The sequence below is a fragment of the Cebus imitator genome, unplaced genomic scaffold (genome assembly GCF_001604975.1).
Source record: "Cebus imitator isolate Cc_AM_T3 unplaced genomic scaffold, Cebus_imitator-1.0 Scaffold121, whole genome shotgun sequence".
Taxonomy (NCBI): domain Eukaryota; kingdom Metazoa; phylum Chordata; class Mammalia; order Primates; family Cebidae; genus Cebus; species Cebus imitator.
This window is the reverse complement of record NW_016107436.1, coordinates 4754453-4781108: the sequence shown is the minus strand read 5'-3', so window position 1 is coordinate 4781108 and position 26656 is coordinate 4754453. Positions and strand designations below refer to the sequence as shown.

The 26656-nt window shown below is 38.6% G+C and overlaps 1 protein-coding gene across 9 annotated transcripts in view; it reads left to right on the top strand.

The window, feature by feature from the left end:
• The window catches only part of ACACA (acetyl-CoA carboxylase alpha), a 324534-nt gene that overhangs the window by 168390 nt on the left and 129488 nt on the right, over window positions 1–26656 (top strand). For all 9 annotated transcript variants that reach the window (XM_017539866.2, XM_037742496.1, XM_037742495.1 and 6 more), the window contains 5 exons: window positions 5177–5301; window positions 13365–13478; window positions 14707–14820; window positions 16249–16338; window positions 17965–18083. In XM_017539866.2, coding sequence (XP_017395355.1) covers window positions 5177–5301; window positions 13365–13478; window positions 14707–14820; window positions 16249–16338; window positions 17965–18083 — 562 coding nt within the window. The remainder of the gene's footprint in view (window positions 1–5176; window positions 5302–13364; window positions 13479–14706; window positions 14821–16248; window positions 16339–17964; window positions 18084–26656) is intronic.

Sequence of the window (26656 nt, the reverse complement as noted above, 5' to 3'; positions counted from 1 at the left end):
TAAAAGCAGCCTATGCCACTCATGACTAGCAAAAGTCCTCATGTAGATATTAGCAAACCGCATCCAGCAATGTATAAAATAATACATTACAACCAAGTTGCCTTTAGCCTACTCATGCAAGGTTGATCAATCTGGAGGTCAATTAATATAATTTATCATGAAATAGATGAAAGGAGGAAAAACATGCTCATCATCTAACAGAATATGGAGAGGGAGCATTTGACAGAATTTAACATCCATTCATGACAAACTCTTGGAAACTGGGAGTAAAATTAAACTTTAAAAATCTTGTAAAGGGGATCCACAGAAAAATCTGCAAGACACATCATGCATTATGGCAAGTTGAAAGCATTCTCTTTAAGATTAGTAATAAGACAGGGATGCCTGCTGTCACTACTTCTATAATGGATGCCCTGGCCAGTACAGTAAGACAAGAAAAAGAATTAAAGGCTTTAAGAGCTAGAAAGTAGTAAAGCAATAAATCTGCCACTGTTAGATATGGTAGGGTGTCTATTTAGAAAGCCTCAAAGGATTCACAGATTTATTATTAAATTATTTAAAATCTAACATGATTACCAAATCTGAAAGTCAACATACAAAATTCAACTTTATTTGTTTACAGTAGAGCAGTTGTTTAGATCTAGCACTTTGGGAGGCTGAGGCAGGCTATCACAAGGTCAAGAGATTGAGACCATCCTGGCCAGCATGGTGAAACCCCATCTCTACTAAAAATACAAAAATTAGCTGGGTGTGGTGGCATGTGCCTGTAGTCCCAGCTACTCAAGAATCGCTTGAACCCAGGAGGTGGAGGTTGCAGTGAGCCAAGATCACACCACTGCACTCCAGCCTGGCATCACTGCAAGACTCCATCTCAATAAAGAAAGAAAAAGAGGAAAAAAAAAAAAGAAAGAAAAGCAGTTCAGAGGGGAAAAAATACCATTGAAAATAGCAGGCTGGTTATAGTGGCTCCTACTTATAATCTCAGCACTTTGGGAGGCCAGGAGAGGAGGATTGCTTGAGGCCAGGAGTTTGAGACCATCCTGGGCAACATAGTAAGATCCCATTGCTGCAAAAAATTAAAAACAGCCAGGCAGGGTGGCACATGCCTATAGTCCTACCTACTCAAGAGACTGAAACAAGAGGATTGCCTGAGCCTAGGGTTTCAAAGGTGAAGTGAGCTATGATTGGATCACTTCACTCAGCCCAGGCAACAGAGCAAGAGCCTATCTCTAAATAATTAATTAATTAGTTGATAAAACAGCAACCAAAAAGATGAAATACTAAGGAGTAAATGTAACAAAAAGTGTGCAAGCCTCTTTTGGAGAAAATTATAATCAAGAAGATTATAGTAGTAAAGAAGATTTAAATAAATTATCAAGGTCTTAAATTGGAATGTACACTATTTATTAGGTGCTGATTCTTCCTAAATTCATCTGTAGATTGATATTTCAATAAAAATTCTGTTAGGGTATTTGTAGTGCTAATTCTAAAATTTCCGTAAAAGACAAGTCTTACAATAACCAAGATACTTCCAAAGAAATACAAGTTCTCCCAATCAGATATCAATATTTAATATAAAGCCATATTAATTAAGAAAGTATGATATAGGTATAGGGACAGCTTTATAGATCAATGGAACACAGTGGCCCAGAAACAGATTCACCCATATATGAAAACTTATTTTACAATAGACGAGGCATTGTAGATCATGAGGAAAGGATGGATTTTTTTTCAGTAGATAATACTAGCACAATGGGTTATTTTTAAGAAAAAAGGAAAGAAATGGAATCTCTATCTTATACCTATACACAAAAATCAATTCCTGATAAAGACTTAAATATGTACTAAAGAGGTGAAGCTATTAAATGTTTAGAAGAGTATTATTATAATCTCAGGATAGGAAGATTTTGTTGAAAGGTTGATTACTTAAACCCCACTCAAGAAATTCTGTTCATCAAAATACACCATAAAGAGACTGAAAAGCCTGTAATCCTAGCACTTTGGCAGGCTGAGGCTGGCAGACTGCTCAAGACCAGCCTGGGCAACATAGCAAGACCCCATCTCTGCAAAAAATACAAAAATTAGCCGGGTGTAGTGGTGTGTGCCTGTAGTCCCAGCTTCTTGGGAGGCTCGGGATGGAGGATCACCTAAGCCTGGGGAGGTTGAGGCTGCAGTGAGCCATGATCACATCACTGCACTTCAGCCGTGGTGACAGAGAAAGACACTGTCTCCAAAAAGAGACTGAAAATATAAGCTATAAAGTATGAGAAGATATTTACAAAGTATATACCTAAAAAAGAATTAGAAGTATCTAGAGAATTGCTATGAATCACCAAGTTAAAGACATCCTAATAGAAAACTGAGCAAAAGATATAGAAAGATATTTTACAGAAGAGGAAGTACAAATAATACATAAACTTACAGAAAGATACTCAATCCCATTAGTAATTAGAGACATATGAACCAAAACCACAATGAAATTGGCAAAAATTTAAAAGTCACATCATCATCTTCATTGCTTCTGTACATGAAGTACAAATTGGTTTGCCACTTTGGGTAATAGTTGGTCAGTACTTAATAAAGTTGAAATTATTTGTATTCTTTTTTTTTTTTTTTTGAGACGGAGTTTCACTCTTGCTACCCAGGCTGGAGTGCAATGGCGCGATCTCGGCTCACTGCAACCTCCGCCTCCTGGGTTCAGGCAATTCTCCTGCCTCAACCTCCTGAGTAGCTGGGATTACAGGCACGCGCCACCATGCCCAGCTAATGTTTTTTGTATTTTTAGTAGAGACGGGGTTTCACCACGTTGACCAGGATGGTCTGGATCTCTTGACCTCGTGATCCACCCGCCTCGGCCTCCCAAAGTGCTGGGATTACAGACTTGAGCCACCGAGCCCAGCCTATTTGTATTCTTTAACCTAGTAATTTTACTCATAGAAAACGTATGCTAGAGAAACTATTGCATGTTTGCTAGGAGACATATAGAGGACTGTTTGTGACAGCACTGTTCGTAACCTCAAAAAAGACAAGAAACAATCTAAATATACATAGGTAGAGCAGATCATTGAAGTATCGCTACCATGTATTACTATACAGCAGTGAAAATGGATGCCCAAGGCATACACTGAACAAAAGGATGAATCTCGAAACTACAATGTTATGAAAAAGAAATGGTACAGTGATTCCATTGTTTTCAGGTTCAAAACCAGGAAAATTAAACTATACATACCTTGATGATAAAAGTTAAGAAACGCAAAAGAATAGTTAACATAAAATTCAGCTTAGTAGTTGTTTCTGTGGAGGAGTCTTCAAAGATACTAAAGATGTTCTATTAAAATTTAATAGCTTTAAAATAACATATGGGTACTTATTTCAACTGATACCATATGTTTTATATATTCTGTTTATATATTTCATAATTAGGCATTTTGTTTTGGGGTGTGTGTGTGTGTGTTTGAGACAGAGTCTCACTCTGACACTGAAGCTGTAGTGCAGTGGTGTGATCTTGGCTCACTGCAACCTCCGCCTCCTAGATTCAAGTGATTGTCCTACCTCAGCCTTCTGGGTAGCTGAGACTGGAGGTGTGCGCCACCATGCCTGGCTAATTTTTGTATTTTTAGTAGAGACAGGGTTTCACCATGTTGGCCAGGCTGATCTCGAACTCCTGACCTCAAGTGATCCATTCTCCTCGACCACCCAAAGTGCTGGGACTCCAGGTGTGAGCCACCGCACTTGGCCTATTAAACATTTTTTAAAAAGTGTATCTTGGTATGCAAGATCTTCAAAGTCAAAAAAAGAAGTATCATTGCTTTCTTTCTGTGAATGTCTCTCCTCATCCTGGGTAAATGTATTATTTTTATTTCCCCTGGTCCTACTGCCAAAGTGTATTTGTGTTGTCACTTCAAAGCTAAGTCTTGGTAGAGGAAAATATTAATACAGAACAGCTAACTTTTAAACAGCTTCTCTTTTGGTCAGAATGTGTCTTTTATGAAATTGGCAACTCTCTGGATATTGTAGTCCATTGTTTTTCAAATATAGTTTCATTTGTGAAAAAAAAATTCTTATGTCAATCTCTAATATTTAAAACAGTTAAAAGCCTGGTTACCGTGGTCCAAGCTACTCAGTATTCTAGGAAACCACGATACTGCAGTTTGAATGCCACTGTTCCGGTTTGTAACCTAACGTGGAATCTGAACTGAGGTGATAATCCTTTACTATTTTCATGATTTCATAAAATTCTGACCCTTGAGAATATTCAGATACTAATTCTTCTTTACTTGGAAATTTAATTCTGAGGTAAGCTGTTTTCTAAAGAACTGAATATTACTTATATCCCATGGTAGATATCACTGTAGTGTACCAGAGGCTTATGCTTCTGTTGTAAAACATAGCTTTCCTACTCAGAACTAACCTGCCCCTAGTGGCCTTATGGAAGGCAAGTGAAAATATGCATAACTTTAGTCTCCCTACAGACCTTTTGACTTAATGCAAGGTTCTCCTTGATCTATACCTTGGGTTGGATTTGGCGTTCCGAGGCATTGCTTAGCTGTTTCAAGGACTCAAAGAAGAAAATGTTGATTCCAGGGGTAGCAGCCACACTTCTCATGGATATTGCTAAGTTTGGTGTGGTTTTATTTTTTTAGCTAAAACTGTTGTTACTGGTTAGGGTGAACTATTTTCTGTGAGTCAAACATGGAAACAGAATCTCAAGCTCTGGGGGAGACCTTAAAAATAATCAAGTTTAATGATATTTACATTGCTTTTTAAACAGCCGTACTTTCTTTTCTAAGGAAATCATGAGAGAGTTTAGAGTAAGACTGGGGTTGGAGTTATCTCCAACCCTTCAGTCTTTAAGGCACATCCATCTCCCCAATTTTTAAAAAATTAAATAAAATGGAGGCCCAGAAAGGTAAAATTATTTTCTCAGGAGCATACAGTAAATTGCTAAAAGAGCTAGGCCTCGAACCCAGATCTTATATACAAATTGCCTGACTCCTAGTCCAGTATTCCTTTTACCAAATCACGTTGCCAGTTTCTGTACAAATTTATCTAAGAAAATCCTTAAGATGTTTCTTCTCACTGCTTGTCTCATAAATTATAGATAGTACAAAACAAATAGCATGTATATGTGAACATTTATACACAGGTGAGAACCAGTTTTTTTCATGGCATGCAGGTCACTATGACAAATGTGTATTCGCCCTCCGGGAAGAGAACAAAAGTGACATGAACACTGTACTGAACTACATCTTCTCTCATGCTCAAGTCACCAAGAAGAATCTTCTGGTCACAATGCTTATTGTGAGTAGCATTTTTCAGAACTCGTAAGGACAGTGGATGATATGCAAAAAGCATTTTTTCCTTCTGATGGCTGTGGTCAGAGGAAAAACTGCTGCCTTTTGTAATTATGGAATGAGTGGGGCTTGAGCTGTGGATTAACAGTTTCTCACATCTACCTTTGTCCTTGGTCTGAAGGAACCTGCTCTAGTGAGAAAAGGACTATTCTGGCCATTATGCATATAGTCATACACAGGAACTTAAATCTCCTAACTGTTTAGAAATGCCCCGTGCCTTACCATTCCTGTGGTCCTCATGATGGTAGCTTTAAAATTTCATCTTATTTAGCCAGTATACTCTTAATTTTAACTCTTCTTCCATAGACATAAGCAATGGCTCTCATGTGAAACTTAAAAAAGAAAAAAAAGAAATCCAGCACTGCTCCTCCCCAACCAGAGAAATTTAAATGTATTCTGCATCTTCACTGATCCCTTTTTATTTATATTGAAATCTAAGCTCGGATTATTGTATTGGTAGTAAATGTATGATTTTTGTCCCTGTAACTTAAGTAATATAAGAGTTAGTAGGAGGTAGGAACGGGGAGTGAGCCTGGCAAGTATGAGGAGAGCCAGTGTGCATTTGGCCAGTGGGTAGAATTTCTAGGGGCTGAAGGAATTTTAAAGATGACTTGCACGGCCTCCACTCCTAGCACGTTCTGGTTGAGTGAGTTGTCGGAATTAGCATAGTAGGACTGTTCCTAGAGTCCCTCGCCCCGTGGTCCTGAGCATTTGCCTTGCTGCTGCATGCTTGTCTTTTGGGGGACTGTAGCACCTTTTCACTCCTAGAGTTTTCTTTCTTGTCCCTTTGTGGAATTGGCATTCCTGGTACCTTAATTCTATCATTTTTCATGGAGGAAAAAAACATACATCTTCGCAGCCATTTTTTATTTCATACTTCAGAATGAAGGGAAACTATCTACCTCACATCTCTGATTAACAAGAGTGCCACTCATTCAGTTATCTGCCTAGCTGGTTAACTCTAAAGCATATAACATTTTTAAGAATAGCCATTTAAAAAAATATGTAATTATAGGGAGAGTTCATTGCTTTTGCTACCCTAGAATAGCTAGATGGTGAGGAAACCAGAAGACGCATTTGAGAGGGAAAAATATATATGTCAGCACAATGTAATATTTCAGCTTCCCCCAGGTGACAGGTTTCAGCTAAGAAATGTTATCTATGGCAACTTGCTAATTTTTTTTCTCATTCAAAAGAAGGAAGAAAGACTATTTAGATTTTTTTTTTTTAATTTAATGAAAGCATTGTTAAATCTTACTTGGATAAAGCCAAGACTTTCTGGCAGAAAAGGGTAATGATGAGGAGGGTAGAAGAATCCGCCAGTTTGGACCTAGAATGGGGTGGAATTTGCCTCGATAGGAAGCTAATTATGGTGAGTTTTTCTTTTTATTATGATTACCTTTTTAAGAACTTAACAGTTTTCTGCACTAAATATAGACCAAAGCCTAGAATCCTTGGAGCAGCAGAAGAGTAATGATCGTCCAAGACTGTCGCTGGGTTTCTTAAATTCTAATTTGTAAGATATAGGGGCTCAGCTCGCTCCTTTTGCGGAGTGATTGTAAGTAACGCTTGCCTTAAGAATCTCATTATTGGAACACAGAGCCATATTTCCTCTGAGAATTCTGGAGTAGCTTTGAGCCGGGGCTGTTCATTTCTCAAGTAATCACGCTGGTGTGATGGAGAGAGAAAATGGCAGCTGTTCGGAGCTCAGGCCTTCAATTTTCTTCAGAGTCCAGTCACTCAAGTGTGTAATTACACGGGGGTGCTGCAGAGGCGTTGGGCCCTGTCAGAGAACTGGTTTGAGGCTTTGCTTTCTGCTTTTGCCAGTCAGGACAGGCAGAAGCCAATGGGACTCTGACTTGCTGCTGTTCTTTTTTTCCCCCACCTTGTCATCCTGATTACTTCTTACCTGCATAGATAGTACTCAAACTTTCTTTCCAACAGGCTGAGCTCTTTAGAGAAAAGAGCTGTTTCAGACTTTGAGTTTGCGTGAGTAGGATGGAGGAAGAGGAGGAGGAGGAGGAAGGGAAGAGGAGGAGGAGGAGAAGTACGGTTGAACATGTGAACCAGGCAACTGGATTTGTCCTTTTCTTTATTTTGGTGTCAATATATTTTTCTTAAAAAAAAAAAAAAAAAAAGAGACCCAGTAAACCTAAGAGGATCTGTAAGCTTTCATGTCATTAATTTCTTTTCAAATATCGGTTGTTTTTATTTCATCTTAGAGATTTGGAAATCAAGAAGTTAACTGATATGATCAGGGTCAGGGCCAGCTAGCAGTGACTTATGGAACATAAGTGAAAGCTCAGATGGTCCTCCTTTCTGATCTGATGTTACTGAATGCCAGACATATCTTCCTCTTTTCCTCTTTGACAATGCTTAGCTGCTCCCTTTTCCTCCTTCCTCTCCCTCCTCCTCACCCACGTCTGCACTAATGGTAGTAGCTGGTAAGAGCCATTTTGGTTGTTTGGATTATTCTTTCTGCAAATCTTAGTGTCTTTTACAGATGTCACGTGCACATGGTAGCACTTTGATTCCCCCAGCTTGTGTTCTCTGCTGGTTCCCCTTTCTTTGCATATCTTGGCTTCTTGATTGATGGTTATGTGCCCAGCATTCCATTCTCTGCTTTCTAGAAGTAGAAATGTTGATAGTATGCTTTGCTGAGCTAGATGATGATTTCTGGGGCTTTAGAACCTACAGGGAGGGAGGTATCAAGAAAATAAGGCTTCCGTGAGTCAATGTCATGGGATATGGGCTGCTCCAGCAAAGAGGTACCTTCGTCCTTTCCGGGTGTTAGCATAACTTGCCCAGTGGTAACTTGCCTCAAGGACTCTTGAGCAAATTTCTGGTATTCTTTCAGTCTATCTGGAAAGCAGAGTGTCAGATGAAAGGCTAAAGTCCTATCAGGTTTCCTCCATTTAGAGGGACATCGTACCACAATTTAATACAAAATCTGGAAGACCAGTAATAAATTTATTTTTTGGAAGCTCTTCATATTGCTTAAATTTAACTTTACAGGCAAAAGCTTAGACTCAGAATATTGTTTATGTTTGCTTAGAGATATTTAAGGAACTCTTTAGCCAGATTAAGCTAATTGGTACAAATACAAAGTATTAACATCTTCATAGCTGTTTAGATGGCAATATACATACCCTCTAGCCACTTTGATGGTAAGTAGTCTTCCTGCTTATAACTTATTTTTGTTATGGTCCACATGAACATGCTATAAACCATGCTTCTATATGAGTAATGCCATGCATATGAACCCCTGATTTGGTTTAGATGGGGAGAATTTAAAATGCTGATCAACACCTTGCCTTCCTCCTCTTAATCTGACTGCAAATAATTTTGTCCAATACGTAAGTAAAGAAGAAAAGTCTTTCTTAGTGATTCCACATTCACTGAATAAGGGTCATATTAACAATTTCTTGTTAAACTAACCCCATGACATTTTTGGGATATCAAAAAGTACAGGTATAACTAGAAGAAGCTACCAGTTCATTGCTGATACTGAGATTAGTACCTACCCAGGTGAGCAATAGTTAGTGTATTGAGAGCATTACACATAAGGTCACATTCTTTTCATTTTGAATTGCCTTCCTCAGAGGCTTTCAGTGCCTAGAATACTAAGATCAAGTTGGACTATGTTTTCTTCTGTCAGTCAGCTGCATAACTTTGGCTATGGTTTTATTGTTGTTGCTGATGTTTGAGACAGAGTCTCACTCTTTATCCACGCGCCAGGCTGGAGTGCAGTGGCACAATCTTGGCTCACCGCAACCTCCGCCTCCTGGCTTCAAACAATTCTGCCTCAGCCCCCCGAGTAGCTGGGACTACAGGCACGTGCCACCATGCCCAGCTAATTTTTGTATTTTAGTAAAGATGGGGTTTCACTGTGTTGGCCTGGATGGTCTCAATCTCTTGACCTCGTGATCTGCCCACCTCAGCCTCCCAAAGTGCTGGGATTACAGGCGTGAGCCACCACGCCCGGCCGTTGTTGCTTTTTAATTAAAGATGTGGTCTCACTAGGTTGCCTGGGCGGCTCCCAAGCTTCTGTACTCAAATGGTCTTGGCCTCCCTAAGTGCTGGAACTGTAGGCATGAGCCACCATGCCCAGCCTTGGCTATGGGTTAACATTTTATCATGTTTGTTATATTTCTGCAAATTCAAACTATTTCCTGTAGTTAGCTACTATCTAGGTCAAAAGTAAAAGCAAGAAATAACTGTTTTGTATTAGTATGGCTGAATAGTGATTTTTACTTGGTTTTATGACTCTGGACAGTTGAAACAGACTTTTGGTTGGTGGATTTTTGCAAGTGACCTGTAATCCCAAAATCAGCAGATTGGCTTTTTAAACAAACCTTTTTATATTGACTAAACACATCTACTGACCTAGATACCATCTAAAGGTGTTGTTACAAAACGTTCACCAGGATTAGATGGTGATGTTGGTTTGTCCAGCTGCCCAAAAGAAGCCTGTCTCTAAGACAGAGGGTAATAAAATTCCTGTTGGATGTTAGTTGGCATCTTAGGATGGATGGTTCTGTAAAACCTTGGTGTTTTCTTTTAGAACGTGAATGCTATGTCTAAGTGAAGGAGAAGACAGGGTTAAGAACGTTATTCTACTCATAATCTTCTGTTGCCAGTTTTTTTTCTGAGTATTCATGATGACAGTAGAGAAAATATTTGAGTGGAAAACTTCCAAGTCAGAATAGACTAATGAAAATAGTGGTTCATAATGTGTGTTTGCTAACTACCTCACATGTATTAATTTAATTTAAGTTTTTTTTTAGACAGAGTTTCACCCTTGTTACCCAGGCTAGAGTGCAATGGTGTAATATCAGCTCACTGCAACCTCTGCTTCCAGTGTTCAAGGAATTCCCCGGCCTCAGCCTCCCAGGTAGCTGGGATTACAGGAATGTGCCACCATGCCCAGCTAATTTTTTGTATTTAGTAGAGACAGGGTTTCACCATGTTGGTCAGTCTGGTCTCAAACTGACCTCAGGTGATCCACTTGCCTCGGCCTCCCAGAGTGCTGGGATTACAGGCATGAGCGACCGCACCTGGCCTACATTTATTTTTTCTAATCTCAATAGTTCGCTTTTCTACAGATATTGTTTCATTTTCCCTTAGCCCTTTCTTACTCCCTTTTTCTCACAGTGGAAAGATGAAATGAAAAAGTGGTTTTTTAAAAAAGTGGTTTTACGTGTTTTGCTTTGTCTTTTAGGTTAGAAAATGATCTGTAGCTAAGTAAGAGGATAACTCCATTTAAAAAAATTTTTAGTTTAATCTCTAAAGGTAAACTTAGATTTCCTTTAAAGGGAATGCATTTCATATGAAATCTGATATAGTTTGTAGAGGTGATTAGTGTTCTCATTTTGTCGCGTTAGCTTTTGTTTTTTGTTTGTTTGTTTTTTGATTAGAGTCTCTCTGTTGCCCAGAGCTAGAGTGCAGTGGCGCAGTCTCGGCTCACTGCAACCTCCGCCTCCCAGGTTTAGGCAGTTTTCTGCCTCAGCCTCCCAAGTAACTGGGATTACAGGTGTGTGCGACCATGCCTGACTAATTTTTGTTATTTTTAGTAGAGACAGGGTTTCACCATCTTGACCAGGCTGGTCTTGAACTCCTGATCTCGTGATTCACCTGCCTTGGCCTCCCAAAGTGCTGGGATTACAGGCGTGAGCCACCGCGCCCAACCCGGCTTTTGTTTTTGATGTTGAGATTTTCATCTGGCTTTGTACAGAGGAGCTGAGTTGTGGCATTGCCCAGTATACTTCTTACGTTTTTAAGCCTTTTGATGGGTCATTCCAATGCTTGAAGTAAGTACCTCAGAAAGGAGTAGCTTTGCTCTATTAAGAACATTAGGAAAGGGACTTAGGTAGGAAATATTTATCTTGGTTTCCCTACCTGCTGTTATTTATCAGTTCTTTCCTTCTGTCTTTTTATGGTCCTGTTTTTGGTAATTTTACATATTCCTCTGAAATTCTGTTTTGCTCATTAGTTCTCTGCAAAAGGTGAGACTTAGTTGCATTTTCTTTCTCCTCTTTGCTTTCATGCCTAGGATAGGTAGAACAGGTCCTCTAATCTGTGCTACATGTTCAATAGAATCCTGGATTTATCTTCACTTTAATAGCAGCTTTTATTTTTCTCACTCAGATGAGTGAATTATCTGGGTTAAATGGGTGAAAACAGTACTTGCACCTCCTTAATTATAAATCCCATCATATGTTTTATGACTCTGGACAGTCAGAGCAGACCTCTGGTTGGTGGATTAGGGAACCAGAATCTCATTATGCCATTTTCTTTAAAATAAAGTAAAAGATTTGAGAAACCTTCCCAGCATAATGGCATTGAGTATTTCAAAAGTATTTGCCTTGTGATGTGGAAGGTAGGGATTTTGGAAAAAGTATGTCTTCCCCAACGGCCAAAAGTCCCATGCATTTATTTATACTGCCGTGATTAATGTCTCTAAAGAGGTTCCCCAAGACAGGGAAGGTTAAGTGTGAAATAGAAATTCTTCAAGAAAAGGGCTGATAGTCAAGTTGGGGAGAAGATTAACAAGCAGGCCCCTTGGGGACCGGTCTTCTTTCATGTCCCATTGGAGTAGGGGGAGAATAAATATTTATAAAAATATAAAGGCAATTCTTTTTAAAATTTTTTATTTTATATTTTATTTTTAGAGATGGGGTCTTGCCATGTTTCCCAGGCTGGTCTTGAACTCCTGGGCTCAAGCAATCCTCCTGTCTTGACGTCCCAAAATGCTGGAATTACAGGTGTGAGCCACCCTGCCCAGCCAAGGCAATTATTTAAAACCCCAAGTAGAGGGAGGGATAACTAAATGGATATATTTTATATGGTATGGTGTTAATAATACGACTACCAGTAGCTCTGTAAAATTCAAAAAGGACAGACATTTATAAAAACTGCATTTACCGTTTTTTTTAGCTTAGATGGAAATTGCATGGATAATGGCTGAATGTAGGGATAAACTGATATTCCACTGGACTCCAGTAAGAATATTTCTCTCAGAATATGATTGGGATTTTTTTCTTAACATTTTTTACTTCTTAGAAGAAGAATGACCCAATACTGAATAAACCATGGATTCTATAGTAGGAACTTGTTTTTTTCCTCTAATTCAGCTAAGGATTCACATGTTTAAGTATCATGGAATGATTCTTGGTACAGGAAGAAGAGAAATGAATTGGGATGCAGAATTGCCAGGATATGAGATGGTGTTTTTAGTTAGTGTGTGTTTATAAATAATTTGTTGTTGTGTTTCTGTTTTGCGTCTTCCTGGGTTGCTGAAAATTCGGTTTGTGAGATGAAAACCACTGGAGTGGTTCTTTTTGCCTCGTATCTACCCATCTTTCAAAAAGTGGGAGAGGAAACAGGAAGGCCTTTAGTCCCTGTTAAAGCTAGTGCTCGACTTACGACCACGATTGGTTCCGACAGACTGGTCGTAACACGATTTGGTCGTAAGTTGAGTAGGCCATACGCACACGGAGATGGTAGTGCTGCCGGAAGCTGGTCCGCACTGTGGTATGCCCAGCTGGGCAACATTTGCGCTGCCAGACGCGGAGCAGTCGTGGCTAGCGATTGTGGTCGTAAAGTCTAATGGTCGTAAGTTGCATAGGTCGTAAGTTGATCAATACCTGTATTTAAAACTTTCTCTTAAAACTTTGAGACGTAATCTATTATTTCTTACTCCGAATCCCCTTTGGCTCTTTTAGTGGTCTCTAATGAGTTCTTCTGCTTGTTAAAAGTATAGTGTTGATTTATAAGGAAACACGTTAGGAATTCTGAAAGACTGAGGGATTTGGGCTGCCTCTCCTTAGCCAAACTTCCTCTGGGACCTTCTTTACCACATTGTTTAGGGTAAAAATAACAAGAAGTTTGCATTTTCTTATTGATGCAGCTATGTTTCCTTTGTTTTCATTCCTTTTCTCCATTTCAAAATCCTGTCCACCTGTTCTTTTCAATATGGCTATCTATGTTCTTTTTTACATTAACAATTAGGATCAGTTGTGTGGCCGGGACCCCACTCTCACTGATGAACTGCTGAATATTCTCACCGAGCTCACTCAACTCAGTAAGACCACCAATGCTAAAGTAGCACTTCGAGCACGCCAGGTAAGGACATTTGTTGGTTTTCTTAAAGAAGGGATGGCTTTCATAGATCAGGCAGTCCTAGACACGATGAACTTGTGCTTAATCATCTTACAAAGAACATGCAATTTTCTATATATGTCACATTTTCCTCAGAACAAATGTTTTCATATGGTATGTTTTTTAAAGAGAAAGGAAAAGATTAATGCTGAGTCTCTTTAAAATGGAAGCCCTTTCCCCGTTAAAAAAAATCCTGGTATCATTCCCTTCCCTCCCTAGTAGCTCTGTGTTAGTAAACCAGGGTCAGGTGGAGGAAAGGACACTGAGGGAAGGAAATAGACTCAGTATTTCTTACTTCCCAAAGGGAGCTTAGAAGCAGATGAAAACTTCTAAGTGTACAGGAAATAATCAAGTGTGGAAAGCAGAAAGATAATGAAATGAATCTTAGGCGGTAGCAATCAGAACAACCCCAGAGATGTCCAGTTAGTTTCACCCTGCAGTCTTCATTTCCATTCCAAAAGGTTTCAGCAGGGAAGCCTGAGTTGGCGCTCCCTTTGTGTTTCAGTGCTTGGGCATTGACAAGGAAGCAGCATTTGAAGCTGTTCAGTGACCTTCTGCTTTCTCTACAATTGTATCCATGTCACTGAATTACTCAAAGTTATTGAACCTCTCAGTGACCTGCTGAGGGTATTCAGATCCTACTGCGTCACTGTTTGTTTGTGACACTGCTTTCACTCTCCCTGCCCCTCACATGCATTGGTGTTACTTCCTGACGCCTTCTCTTTGGTGCTGAGTACCTGGGGCTGTCAAAGCAGCTTTCCCTAGTTTTTCTTTCGACTTCAGAGTTGCAAAAGGCTAGCTCTGCTGCATCTACCTTCCTCACAGCTGCTCCCTGCCAGACCTGATTCCCAATTAACAGCTAGTCATGCAGTCCCCAGGACTAGCAGCTTTGCAATGGTAAATCACATACACTGATGGAACTTGATTGAAGCTGTTTTCTCTCCCTTCCCCCGCCCCCCATGGGAATCTGGCCACAGTGCAAATCATGGTGAGAGTCAACTAAGATTCAGTATTTGGTGGCATTGGCTTTATGTTACAGGACCTAGAAGTTGTTTTACTTGGTCTCTGTTTTATCTGTGATGCCTGCACTTACAGATTTATATTTATTGCTTTTGTATCAGAGCTGCCTAATAGGAGCCTAGAATAATCACTCCCTGAGGAACATGTGCCTCTTATTTTGTTCTCATTCTAGGTTCTTATTGCCTCCCATTTGCCATCGTATGAGCTTCGCCATAACCAAGTGGAGTCTATCTTCCTATCAGCTATTGACATGTATGGACATCAATTTTGCATTGAGAACCTGCAGGTATACACACACACACACACACACACACACACACACACACACAGAGCCCGTTTCTGCCACTCTGCACTCTTATTTATTTCGAAGCATAGTTTAATTAATCAATTAATTAATTTTCATTTTATTTGTAATGGAGTTTCATACCTTGACTTTCTAAAATGATTTATACTTTCGATTTTTTTTCATAAAAATGCTGTTAGAATTGTGGTTTAGCTTAACATTCAAATAGGCCTGCCTTCATAGAAGTGTTCTATTGAAGTCTATATCTCTGTACTTTACCTAGAGAGTATTCTAGGCCAGAATTAAGTGACAAGGCTGGTTGATTTCTGATATATATATATACACACACATTTCTCTAATGATTTATGATATTTGAATCAGATGTATACATAGGTAATTACTCTTCTGGAGACAAAACTATTTAAGTATCATTTAATTTTAACTTTATGTTAATACTATTAAGCTTTATAAAAATCCCATTTTATAAGAGATTATTGGCTAATTTTACTACTAATTGGAAGGACTTCCGCAATTATTTTTAAACATTATGTTCTTAGGGATGACTTTCTATTTTTCTACCTGGAAACAAAGATACCATTGTTATATCTGGCCCAGGGGAATCTTTAGGCTTTCAGTAAGGTTTCCTCCTGGGGAATCTAGAGGGGAAAGAAGGATGTTTTTTCTTATTTGGTTAATAGTTGAAACCTGGGTTTTCAACTGGAGTACAAATCTGGGTTTACCATAGTGGAGTATTGAGACAATATTTATTATTTTATTTTATTTTATTTTATTTTATTTTATTTTATTTTATTTTATTTTATTTTAGTGAGACAGAGTTTTACTCTGTTGCCCAGGCTGGAATGCAGTGGCACAATCTCAGCTCACTGCAACCTCCACCTCCTGAGTTCAAGCGATTCTTGTGCCTTGGCCTCCCGAGTAGCTGGGATTACAGGCATGCCCTACCACGCCTGGCTAATTTTTATATTTTTTTAATGGAGATGGGGTTTCACCATGTTGCCCAGGCTGGTCTCAAACTCCTGACCTCAAGTTATCTGCCTGCCTCAGCCTCCTAAAATGTTGGGATTACGGGTGTGAGCCACCATGCCCAGTGAGGACAACATTTAGAAAGTACAGATAAATGTCAGAAAAGATAATAATAGTCATAAACACTTATATTAGCATACAAATAATGCATTGTTAATGCAGTATTTCAGAATTTTACATGTATTTACTCCTATACTACAACAGCCCTGTGAGGATAGGTATTATTATTTTCTCCATTTTGTAGTTCAGGAAGCTGAGGCACAGAGAGGTTATGGCATTCAGAGACATAATCCTTATGTTTCACTAAATGCTTCAAATGCCAAATAGTGTCCATTGAAATTGTTCTCCTTTTGATGTAAGGCTTAAACCTGTCTTTGTATCTTCTAGAAACTCATCCTATCAGAAACATCTATTTTTGATGTCCTACCAAACTTCTTCTATCACAGCAACCAAGTAGTAAGGATGGCAGCTCTGGAGGTAAGTATTTATGTTAATGTGTTTTTGTTTCTAGCTGGTTTCTTCTGTCCATCTGGCTGCCATGCTGGCTCTGTTTCTCTGGCCTTAAGGTTGGTTCTTAAGGGTAGTCTCTTTTCCTCTGAAACAGTGAAGTGCCTACTCAGATACTTTACTCAAGTGTTTCATCTGAACTCATCACCAGCTTCTAGGTTCCAGTTGCAGGAAAATAGCTGCCAGCATTTTTCAGTAGTTTCTATTTTCCAGGTATTTGAATTCTCCCATTTCATAATGAGTTAGGATTCCTTGTAACACAAAAAGTGAAAATATGAGGCTGATCAGACTGTGTGTAATCTTACCATTGTGTGATTTGGGCCAAATTAAATGGATTTTAGTTATGTTTTGGATTGTCAAGCAGTACTTATGAAGTACTTCCTCAAAGGAAAGAAAGTAATAGCATTTAATGAACTGTGTTTTAGGTATTTTATTTTTCTCATTTAATTCTACAATTACTTTAGGAAGTAAGAAGAAAGTGAGACTCTGAGAGGTTAAGAGATTTGTCCGAAATCACATAGATAATAAATGGAAGAGTTTGTGTTTGAACTCAGGCTAATCCAACTCCAAAGACTTCTGTTTCTACTACAGTACACTACCTCATTAAGCACAAAAATTGCAGGTCCCATATACCACTGTAAAGCTACCAAATAGATGTTTTTTGAAGATGGGGAAAAGGAGTGTTTTAGATGATTTTATGTAATGTAACATCACAGTAGTCTGTTGCCAGCTCTTTTGTGTTACTTTTTATTTGTGTTCTGTGGTAGAGTGTAAATTATCCTACTCTATAAATACTGAAAGTTTTAAAACGTTTAAGTGTTTTATAGTGTTTTCATGTCATTTAATGAGAAGCTTCCTTATATACTTCCCATGCCATAGAGTCTCAGGTAGCATTTTATGTGCATGGCAAATTTGCTGTGAAATGTGTGAGATTAGACTGACAGTTTTTGCAGAGATACAGCCTATTGCTGTTTCTTTTTTTAAATTTAAATTTATTTTATGTTATTGCTGTTTCTTTATCTCTTGAGTCAAGTTCATGTATTTGAGATATTATGTATCAAATTATGTCTTACTACTTGTGCCTTACTTTGCCAAAAACTGATTTTGAGTGGGTGGGGGATGTCAGGGAGGACACAAAACAAAGACATGAGATAGTAGACTTGGACTGTACTGTGATTGCTTGTGTCTGCTGTTTTCACTCCTTAAGTGGCTCAAAATCAGCACCTCATTTTTCTCACTGCTTACTTTCATCTTCTGGTGATATGATCATGCTTAATAGATTAATAGTTGTGGTTCTATATGCTGTCTTTTGCTAAAGATGAAACCTTCTCCAGGGTTTAGGTTAGTATGAAAGAAGGTTTATAGTGCACATGGGAGTCCTGCAGAGGCAGCCTAGTTTTGTTTTCATTAGTAGTCGTGGGCATAGTCCAGCTTTATTAATTAAAGCAAGATACATATATATACATAGGGTCTTGGGACTTCTCTCCCCACAGACCACCTTCTGCTTCAGATACCTCATTTCAAGACTCTTTCTCTTGGCTATTTTCTTAATTTCTATTTTTGAAGTTTATTTACTGAGGGTTACTTTTGAACCAGGTATATGTTCGAAGGGCTTATATTGCCTATGAACTTAACAGCGTACAACACCGCCAGCTTAAGGACAACACCTGTGTAGTGGAATTCCAGTTCATGCTGCCCACATCTCATCCAAACAGGTGAGTTTGAGGTGGTCTGTGCACCTGAGCCAGCCAGAGGTCTACCATGAGAATCAAGGGGAGTAATGCGTATGACAATTCCATGTTTTTTTAGTTAGAAATGTAGAGCAAAAAATGAACAATATGAACCATAAGAGAAGGGCCTTTTGGTGCCTACCTCTTTGATCTAAAGAGACAAATTATGGTCTAAGTAAGATGAAAGTTTAAGACTACTCCATTCATTCTTGCTTGCATTATGTCACTGAGGAAACAGTTTTGTTTTTTTTTTTAAGTTAGAATTTACTAGTGTTTTACTTGCTAGAACTTTGCCAGAAAATAATTCTTTTTAACAATTTAAATCAACAATTAGACCAAAAAAATTTTGGGTGGAATGCTTTACTTTTCTATATGTTTGCTATGGGTTGAGGTTATACCTGAGCCAGTTTCATTATCTCCCTAAAACAGACAACTGAATTTAGCAGTTGAAATTCAATCAGTTTTTAAAAATTACATTTCAGAACCAAACATCTTAATTTCAAATAAATTACTGAATTAAGTCATGATAATTACGTTATTCTTCCCTTCCTATGTCTTTTAAAAAATAAAATGTACATATGGACATTTTAATTTCAGAATTGCTTTTGTTTTAAAAGGAAAATATTTTATAGATTCGTATTTTAAAAAGCATTCTAAGGCAATGAAAATCTAGGAATTCTACCCACATATAGGTTCACCCCCTCCTGTATTTTCATTCGTTTTAGTAATACCACAGGAAATATAAATACCACAGCCAATCTTAACCTGCCCCTCTCCATTTCTTCTTTATGGCCTTTGGTTCTTCACTTGGTATTACAAAGTACTGTGTCTTTGGGGAACCTTACTTATAGACACCAGAAATGGTTTTGTTCTAAATTGCCACTTCACCTAAAGCAATAGAAACCCTTTCTGGAGACAAAGAAGTCTGTGCTGAGACTTTTGGCCACTGGATGCCACTGTTGATCCAGCAGAGGTCGGCAGATGAGCAGAGCCATCTTCAGAAAAAGTACCTGTCTTCTTTGTCTCAGAATATCCTTTCACTTCTCTACCTCAAAAATACCTTATGGCTGGCAGAGAAAAGCATATATCCTTGATTTAGCAAGCATCTCTTGGTACATTTTTCCCTCCATGGATTTCAGAATCTCATTTTCTAGAAACGAATGGTTGTCCTTCAGTGAGCGGTGAAGTACTCATGGCACACATGGGCACAGCACTCAGTCTTCTTTCTTTTCCTGCATTCCTTGAATAATTGTAGAGAACTACATGCTATACTTAATGCTCTTTGTAATTCTCAGGGCAGTCTCCTTTTCTTCCTGCCTTTCTCCTATCTCTTCCCTTTGGGCAGTGATTTGTAGTCAGGCTGCAGGGCCGCTTCTGATTTCCTTCCCTCCTCATCACTCTCCTTGTCTTTCTTAATTGTTCTCCCTGTCCTACTTTTTTTTTTATTTGAGGATATGTCCAGTTTGGTGAGGGAATGTTGGCTTAAAAATGAGAGAAATTCTTCCTGACTGCTTTGTTAAGAAATCTTACTCACCTTTCTGTGTCAAGAGTATAAATCTTGGTTAGTTTGATGTGGTTTCAAAACTTGTATGCCTGTCCCTCCCAACACCTGGACATGCCTGTGGATAAAGATCAGGCTTGAACATAGCAGTAATCCTGTAATCTCCCTGAAGTCTCCCTTGGTTGTTGGTGTAATTTTAAACCTGCTGGATTATTCATTGTTATTGCCATCACTGTTATTGGTGTTAACTATGAAGGTGAAGATAATTGCAAAATAAAAAGGAAAAATAAAATCATCTTTGTGAAAACCAGAAAAATGTTTAAATTGCTTTAATGTTTTTTTGTGGATCTAAAGTTCTTTTGTTGAGGATCAAATGATCAGGTTTGATTGTAAAATGATATATTCAATTTCAGAGTATAGCTTGTTCAGTTATTGCAGATTTACTAGTTAAATTTAGTTTTATAAGATATATATCCCCTCCCCCAAATGTTTTTGTTACAATTTGGATTTATAACCTTATTGTGACACCAGCTGGTGTACTGCAATTGAATTCTAACACTAGCCATCTAAAGTTAAATCAGATGGCACAGGCTAAGGGCTCATTCCACAACCAAACTGTCCCTACTTCAGATGGGGCCACAAGTGGGGTCCCCTGGCCACTTGCACTTCTGACCAACTGGCTACAAATTTGAGGGTCCCCTCAATTTTCTCAGTTTGATAATTCCCTCAGAATAACTCACAGAGTTCAAGCACTACAGTTTTATTGTCAGGATCAGCCAATGTAAGAGATGCTTACAGTGAAGTTTGGGAAGGTCTCAAACACAGAGCTTCCCCGTTCATTCCCTGTGGAATCAGAGTGTATCCACCCTCTTGGCACATCCATGTGTTCACCAGCCAAGAAGCTCCATTGACCTTCTGTGTCCAGAGAATTTTAAAATCAGGGCTTCATTACATAGGCATGCTTGATTAAATCATAGCCTACATGATTAAACTCAATCTCCCTCCCAGAGGTCTGGCTGGCTGAAAGCCCTCAACCCTCTAATCATATAGTTGGTCTTTCTAGTGACCAGCTCCCCTCCTGAGTCATCTCATCTCTTAGCATAAACTCAGGTGTGATCCAAGAGGCTTATAAATAACAATGACACTCCTATTACCTGGGAAATTACAAGGATTTAGTCTCTCTTCCAGGAACCAGAGATGATGGCCAAAGTCTTTATTATACAACAGGCCTGCTCATCTTAAAAAGAAATCTAAGCTCTTTTAGATTTAGCTAGTTTTGAGCCAAGTACTTTTCTAACTTTTTTTCCCTAACTCCAGTACTTTTATTTTTTTCTATTATTGTTTTGATCAAACAACAAAAAGCATATTGTTTCTCATTCTACAGAAAGAAGTTATAGAGGGCTACCAGTATTTGTTCCACTCCCAGACCTATAAGGCTCAATTATGTCCACTAACCTCTAGATTAATGATTCTCAGAATTATCTGAGGGATAATTTGAAAATACACATATTGGGGTCCTGACTTTCAAGACCTGATTCATTTTGGATTAGAGTACAGGTGACCACTTTGAAAAGCTCCTCTGATAATTCTGATGAACAGCTATAACTGAAAGTCACTACTTCTAAACCGGTCCTGTCAAATAGAAATATAATACAAGTCACATATGTTGTTTTAAATTTTCTGTTGGCCACATTTAAAAGAGTAAAAAGAAACATAAAATTAATTTTAATAACATTTTATTTAACCCATTCAAAATACCGTTTTGATATGTGATAAAAATTGTTAACATTTTTTTTCTTTTATTCATACTATATCTTTGAAATTTAGCATGCATTTTAACTTACAGTGTATCTCAATATAAACTAGCCATACTTTAAGCACTTCCCTAGCTGCATATGGCTAGTGGCTGCTATATTAGACAGTTCAACTTAGACCAAAAAGTAATTAGGATAGTCATACTGAGTCTTCTTCTTTTTTTTTTTAATGTTACTGGCAGTGCCCTTGGAGAGAGGAAAAACTCTTATTCTTATGTTGCTTATTCTTAGTAGTTACAGGAATTATCCACACTTGATATTATAGTTGTTACAATATTTTATGCATGCTTTAAGAATTAGTGAGAATAGAGAAAAGGCATATGAATTATACATATTTTACTTAATACAAAACAGCAGAATTTCATATTTTTCCCAATTGAGGTTAACAAATCAATCCCCTCCCTCCCCCACTCAAAGAGATGGGGTCTTATGTTTCCAGGCTGGTCTCAAACTCCTGAGCTCAAGTAATTCTGCTTCAGCTCCCAGGTAGCTGGGACTACAGGCATGTGCCACCATACCTAGGGCAGATCAAAAATTCTTGGGGGAGAAATCAGGTATTTTGTTTAAACAGTTTTTTGCATTTTTTTTTCCTTTCACTTGGTCTTCACATTCCTAGCCAGGTGTTTTTGAAGTAGACAAAATTTATCCAGCACATCATTAGAAGTGTCTTAGTAAGCTGTAATATCAAAGCAAAACTGCAGTCTCTTATTGCGTATGGGGTCACCTGTAGAATTCCATTCCTGCAGCTTTTATGTTTTTTCGCTTGTTTGTTTTTAGAGACAGAATTTTGCTCTTGTTGCCCAGGCTGGAGTGCAATGGCACGATCTCGGTTCACTGCAACCTCCACCAACGAGGTTCAAGGGATTCTTCTGCCTCAGCCTTCTGAGTAGGCGGGATTACAGGCATGCGCCACCTCGCCCAGCTAATTTTGTATTTTTAGTAGAGATAGGGTTTCTCCATGTTGGTCAGGCTGGTCACAAACTCACAACCTCAGGTGATCTGCCCACCTCGGCCTCCCAAAGTACTGGGAATTCAGGCATGACCCACCGCACCAGGCCTTGTTTTTTTTTTTTTTTTTAACTCCTCTTACTGTAATTACCAATCATGCAATTTGTCTTTGATTGTGACTTATTCTCCGTGGGTTGGGGTGAAACATGTTACTCTGTCTGCAAATTGACAGCAGCAGAGTATTTTTTTTTTTTTTTTTTTTTTTCAGGCAAATGCCTTAGTTGCTCTTGGGATTGAAAACCTGTATCTTTTTAGGACCTATTTTTATTTTTAGAGAAGTAGGCAAAATAGATTGCAAACTACTAGGGGAGCCTTTAAAAAGGGAGAAGACACCTGTTTTTAGCAGACTTGAACAGTTGCTCTGTGGTAACATATTTGGTATATTTTAATTTTTGCTTTAATTCATCATAGGACTTTGCATTGCTTGACATGTGGTTACTCTGTTTTTTGCTATAATTTGACTTTTTTTTCTAGTACTCCAATAAATTTTTTAAAAAGCAGATTACTAAATAGTTTATTTCTAATCTTTGTGACTTCCTGTTTCATCCTTCTCCCTAGGTGTGCCTCAGTCGAGGTATATTATCTTCTTTTTGATCTTCTACCCAAGACTTCTAAGTTTTTTCTGGGGACTGCAGTTCCAACTTATTTGGCATCTGTAGGCCTTATTCACCAGAGGATCCAGTTATTAGAGCTTCACTCAGGGAAGCTCCTGGTCTAGATTTACCCTTTCCTTCACTTGAACAGCAGCTAGAGATTTTTCCGATTTCAGCTAACACGTGTATGTTGTGTGTGTATGTGTTTCCTTTTTTACCTTCTTAGCATTTAAAGGCTACGTGATTTTTTTTTTTTTTTTTTTTTGAGGGGAGGGGATTTTTTTTAATGTGTCTTTTTTTAACCTGACTTGTGTTCTTGAAGCAGAAGTGACTATCTCAAGTTATTTTCTTGGCGCAGGAATATTCAGGGCAACTGGTCTGTACTAAGAGAGCGTTTTATATTATGCAGACTTCTGGAACCTAATTCTCTCATTGAAGATTCTGTGAGCCCACCATTTAGTGAGTTCAACCAGTGTTTTACATGAATTAATCCTGGAGCTCAAACTATATCATTCAATATTCCTTTTTCCCCTTCTTCCTCTAGTGAGTCTTAGGGTTTAGAGCCCAAGCTTTGTATGTGTCTGTCTTCTTTCCTATTCAGAGACCCAAGTATCACTCACTGGTGCTGGAGATGGGAGAGCTTGTTATACTGAAGCATCATCCTGAATGTCTTTATTTTGCACAATTCATTGAATCATTTGACCTTCAGGATTTCACTAAGCTTTGGGCATATTAAGTGCCTCAGAATAATCTGAAAACAAATTCTTCAGTCAACCTGTATTTGATCTTTCAAAATATAGCTATAATTATACATACATATGTAAGGTATGTTATCCCATAAATTGTGGCTATACATATGGCTCTATATAATATGACAGTCTGGGAGTGCAAAATTTAAAATTCCAAATGATTTTTATAATTAATACATACTAGTGAATGTGAATAATCTTTTTAACCTTTAATCCGTGGTTCAAATAAGCATCAAATTTGATTCAGGAAATGGAAGTATACTTTGTTGTACGTTTCTGTACATATATAATGGGTGAGGACCTATTGGTGTTTATTTCCACCTATTTCGTAGATGGAAATCCATGCTTTAGTTAAGTCGGGTTGCATTGCACCTCCTCTGCTATTCGCTACTGGTGAATTTGGCCTTCCGTGTTATAATGTTTTAATTAAAATACTTCCCTTTTCTCATGTCTTACATCCAGAAGAGGTCGGCTGTGTTTTCCCCTGATAGCATGTGTTTTGGTCATGGCTGAGTTTAGGCTGCTTGGCATCCATCCTCAATGTTCAGCTGTCAATGGGTGGCCTCTGGACTTCCTTTTTATCTGTAAGGAAGGTTAGAAATCAGAAGCCTTCCATATAACTGATCAGTAGCCAAATGCCATTCTCAAGAATTCTGATAATCTTTAACACCCAGAGATGAGACCTTCCTTTGGATAGTACTGAGATACTCAAAAGTCATCCAACTTGCAGCTTTTTTCAGCAGTGGGATCACTTGTAGTTAGCAAGCCAGAATGAGCTATAAATAAATGAAATCTTACAGTCCTTGCTTCTTTTATTCAGGGTAGTCTGCTGATAAGATGCAAGTAGCTGGCAAAAGAGAAGATTCTCAGCAGGTTTAAGTGCTTACCAAAGTGCTTTCTTGTATCCATGGCTCAGCTTCTAGTCTCTGCTGTGTTATTTTGGCACTCTAGACTTGTAAGATTGGAGTCGAGTTTAAAACTCTCAGTATATCATTAGAGTAGCCCAAGGTCCCTTCTTGTCAAGGAAGACTAGCTGAGACCAGGGGGAAGGAAAAGCAGAATCCAGGGCACCTGTAAATCCCTGTAGTTTTGTGCTGTGGGTTTGTAGCTAATTATACAGCAGGCAACAGTAATATGCTGTAGCTCTGTTGGTGTACTTGTTTCAGAAAGAGCAAAATCTTCCAGCAGAGCAAAGAAAGGGCTTTGGAGGGCCTGCAAATGAATGAAGCAATAATCATTTTATAGTAAACTAAAGCCCTGCAGTAGAATCCAGGCATCTGAACTGCAAGGAGGTGGTAGGGAGATGCCAATAGAAATACATGGTTCAGATGTGTTTTACAGCTCTTGATTTGGATTCTCCTGCAGAAATATAGTCACGCAAAGAGACCACCACTGGTCACAGCCAGTCAAATTACTCTTTCTCCTATGGTACTGCTGTTAGTGGCTGCTAGTAGGTTATTCAGCCGACCTCTTCTGATTCTGCTTTGCTGTCTGATTTCAAAAGAGTTGCCCATACTGGCTTTCAGTCACAGCTTGATGTAACCATTGCTTGTTTGCATGCATCCCCATCATTTTCATATAGGGCTTTTTTTTTCTTCTTCAAGTTAGGAAGCAAAAGAATCAGGAGCATTTTTATGTGATAAAAGATTTATGTAGGGCCAGCTAGAATCAAGCCAAATGAAATTCAGCTGCAAGGGATGGTAAAAATGCTCACAGAACTTGTGGCTGCCAGAGAAGTCAGTGTTTCTTAAATTAAAGAGGGTTCAGCTAGCAGGAGGCAACTCTGACTTTGCATTCATATTGAAGCAAGCTCTCTAGCCATTCTGGGCAGGCAGAGCAATAAAATCAGAGGTGACTTAATGCCAGGAACCTCAGAATTTCTCTTGTCCTTCTCTAAAATCTATATTGATGTGGAATGCTAACTTGAAGAGAAGAGATGAGAAAATGCCAGGTCTAGATTGTGGTTTATGACACCATATTGAACAATGTCATTGGAAAGCATCCTCTTTGGTTTCTTGGTTATCATGTCTATAAAATTGAGCTAAGCTACTAGAAGGAAAGTGGTTCTAATATTTATCAAATGTTGTAAATGAAGTTTCATTATAATAAGTATTTTGAATAGCCCAAACAGCAGATTATAAGAAGTGAATTTACATCCCATTTATGTATTTGAAAATATACTTGATTACCTTATCACAGATTGAGCAATTTGACTGTTTTGGGGTTTTTTGGTTTTTTTTTTTTTGAGACAGGATCTCACTTTGTCATCCAGGCTGGAGTGCAGTTACATGATCTATGCTCACTGCAACCTCTGCCTCCTGGGCTCAAGCGATCCTCCCACCTCAGCCTTCTGAGTAGCTAGGATTACATGCACACTGTGTGCCACCACACTTGGCTAACTTTTGTAGAGTGTGTGTGTGTGTGTGTATGTAGATGGGTTTTGTGGTGTTGCCTGGGCTGGTCTTGAAGTCCTGGGCTCAAGTGATCCACCCACCTCAGTCTCCCAAAGTGCTGGGATGACAGGCATGAGCCACTGTGCCTGGCCTAATTTGACTATGTTTGCATGATGGGTGTGTAGTAGAATGTGGCAAATTTTGTTTTCAGCTACATAAATGGAATATTTGACTCCTCTGCAATTCTTCTCTTAGTTGTTTTTTTGGGGGTACAGACTGTTAATCTAGCTTTCTGGTGTATCACAGTAGTGTGCAATATTCTACATTTGTCATTTGTCATATTCTTAAATTGACCATATAGCTGTTGTATAGGATGAAAAATATGTAGTGGCCAGGTGTGGTGGTTTACACCTATAATCCTAGCACGTTGGGAGGCTGAGGTAGGAGGATCACTTCAACTCAGGAGTTGGAGACTATCCTGGGCAACATAGTGGGACCTT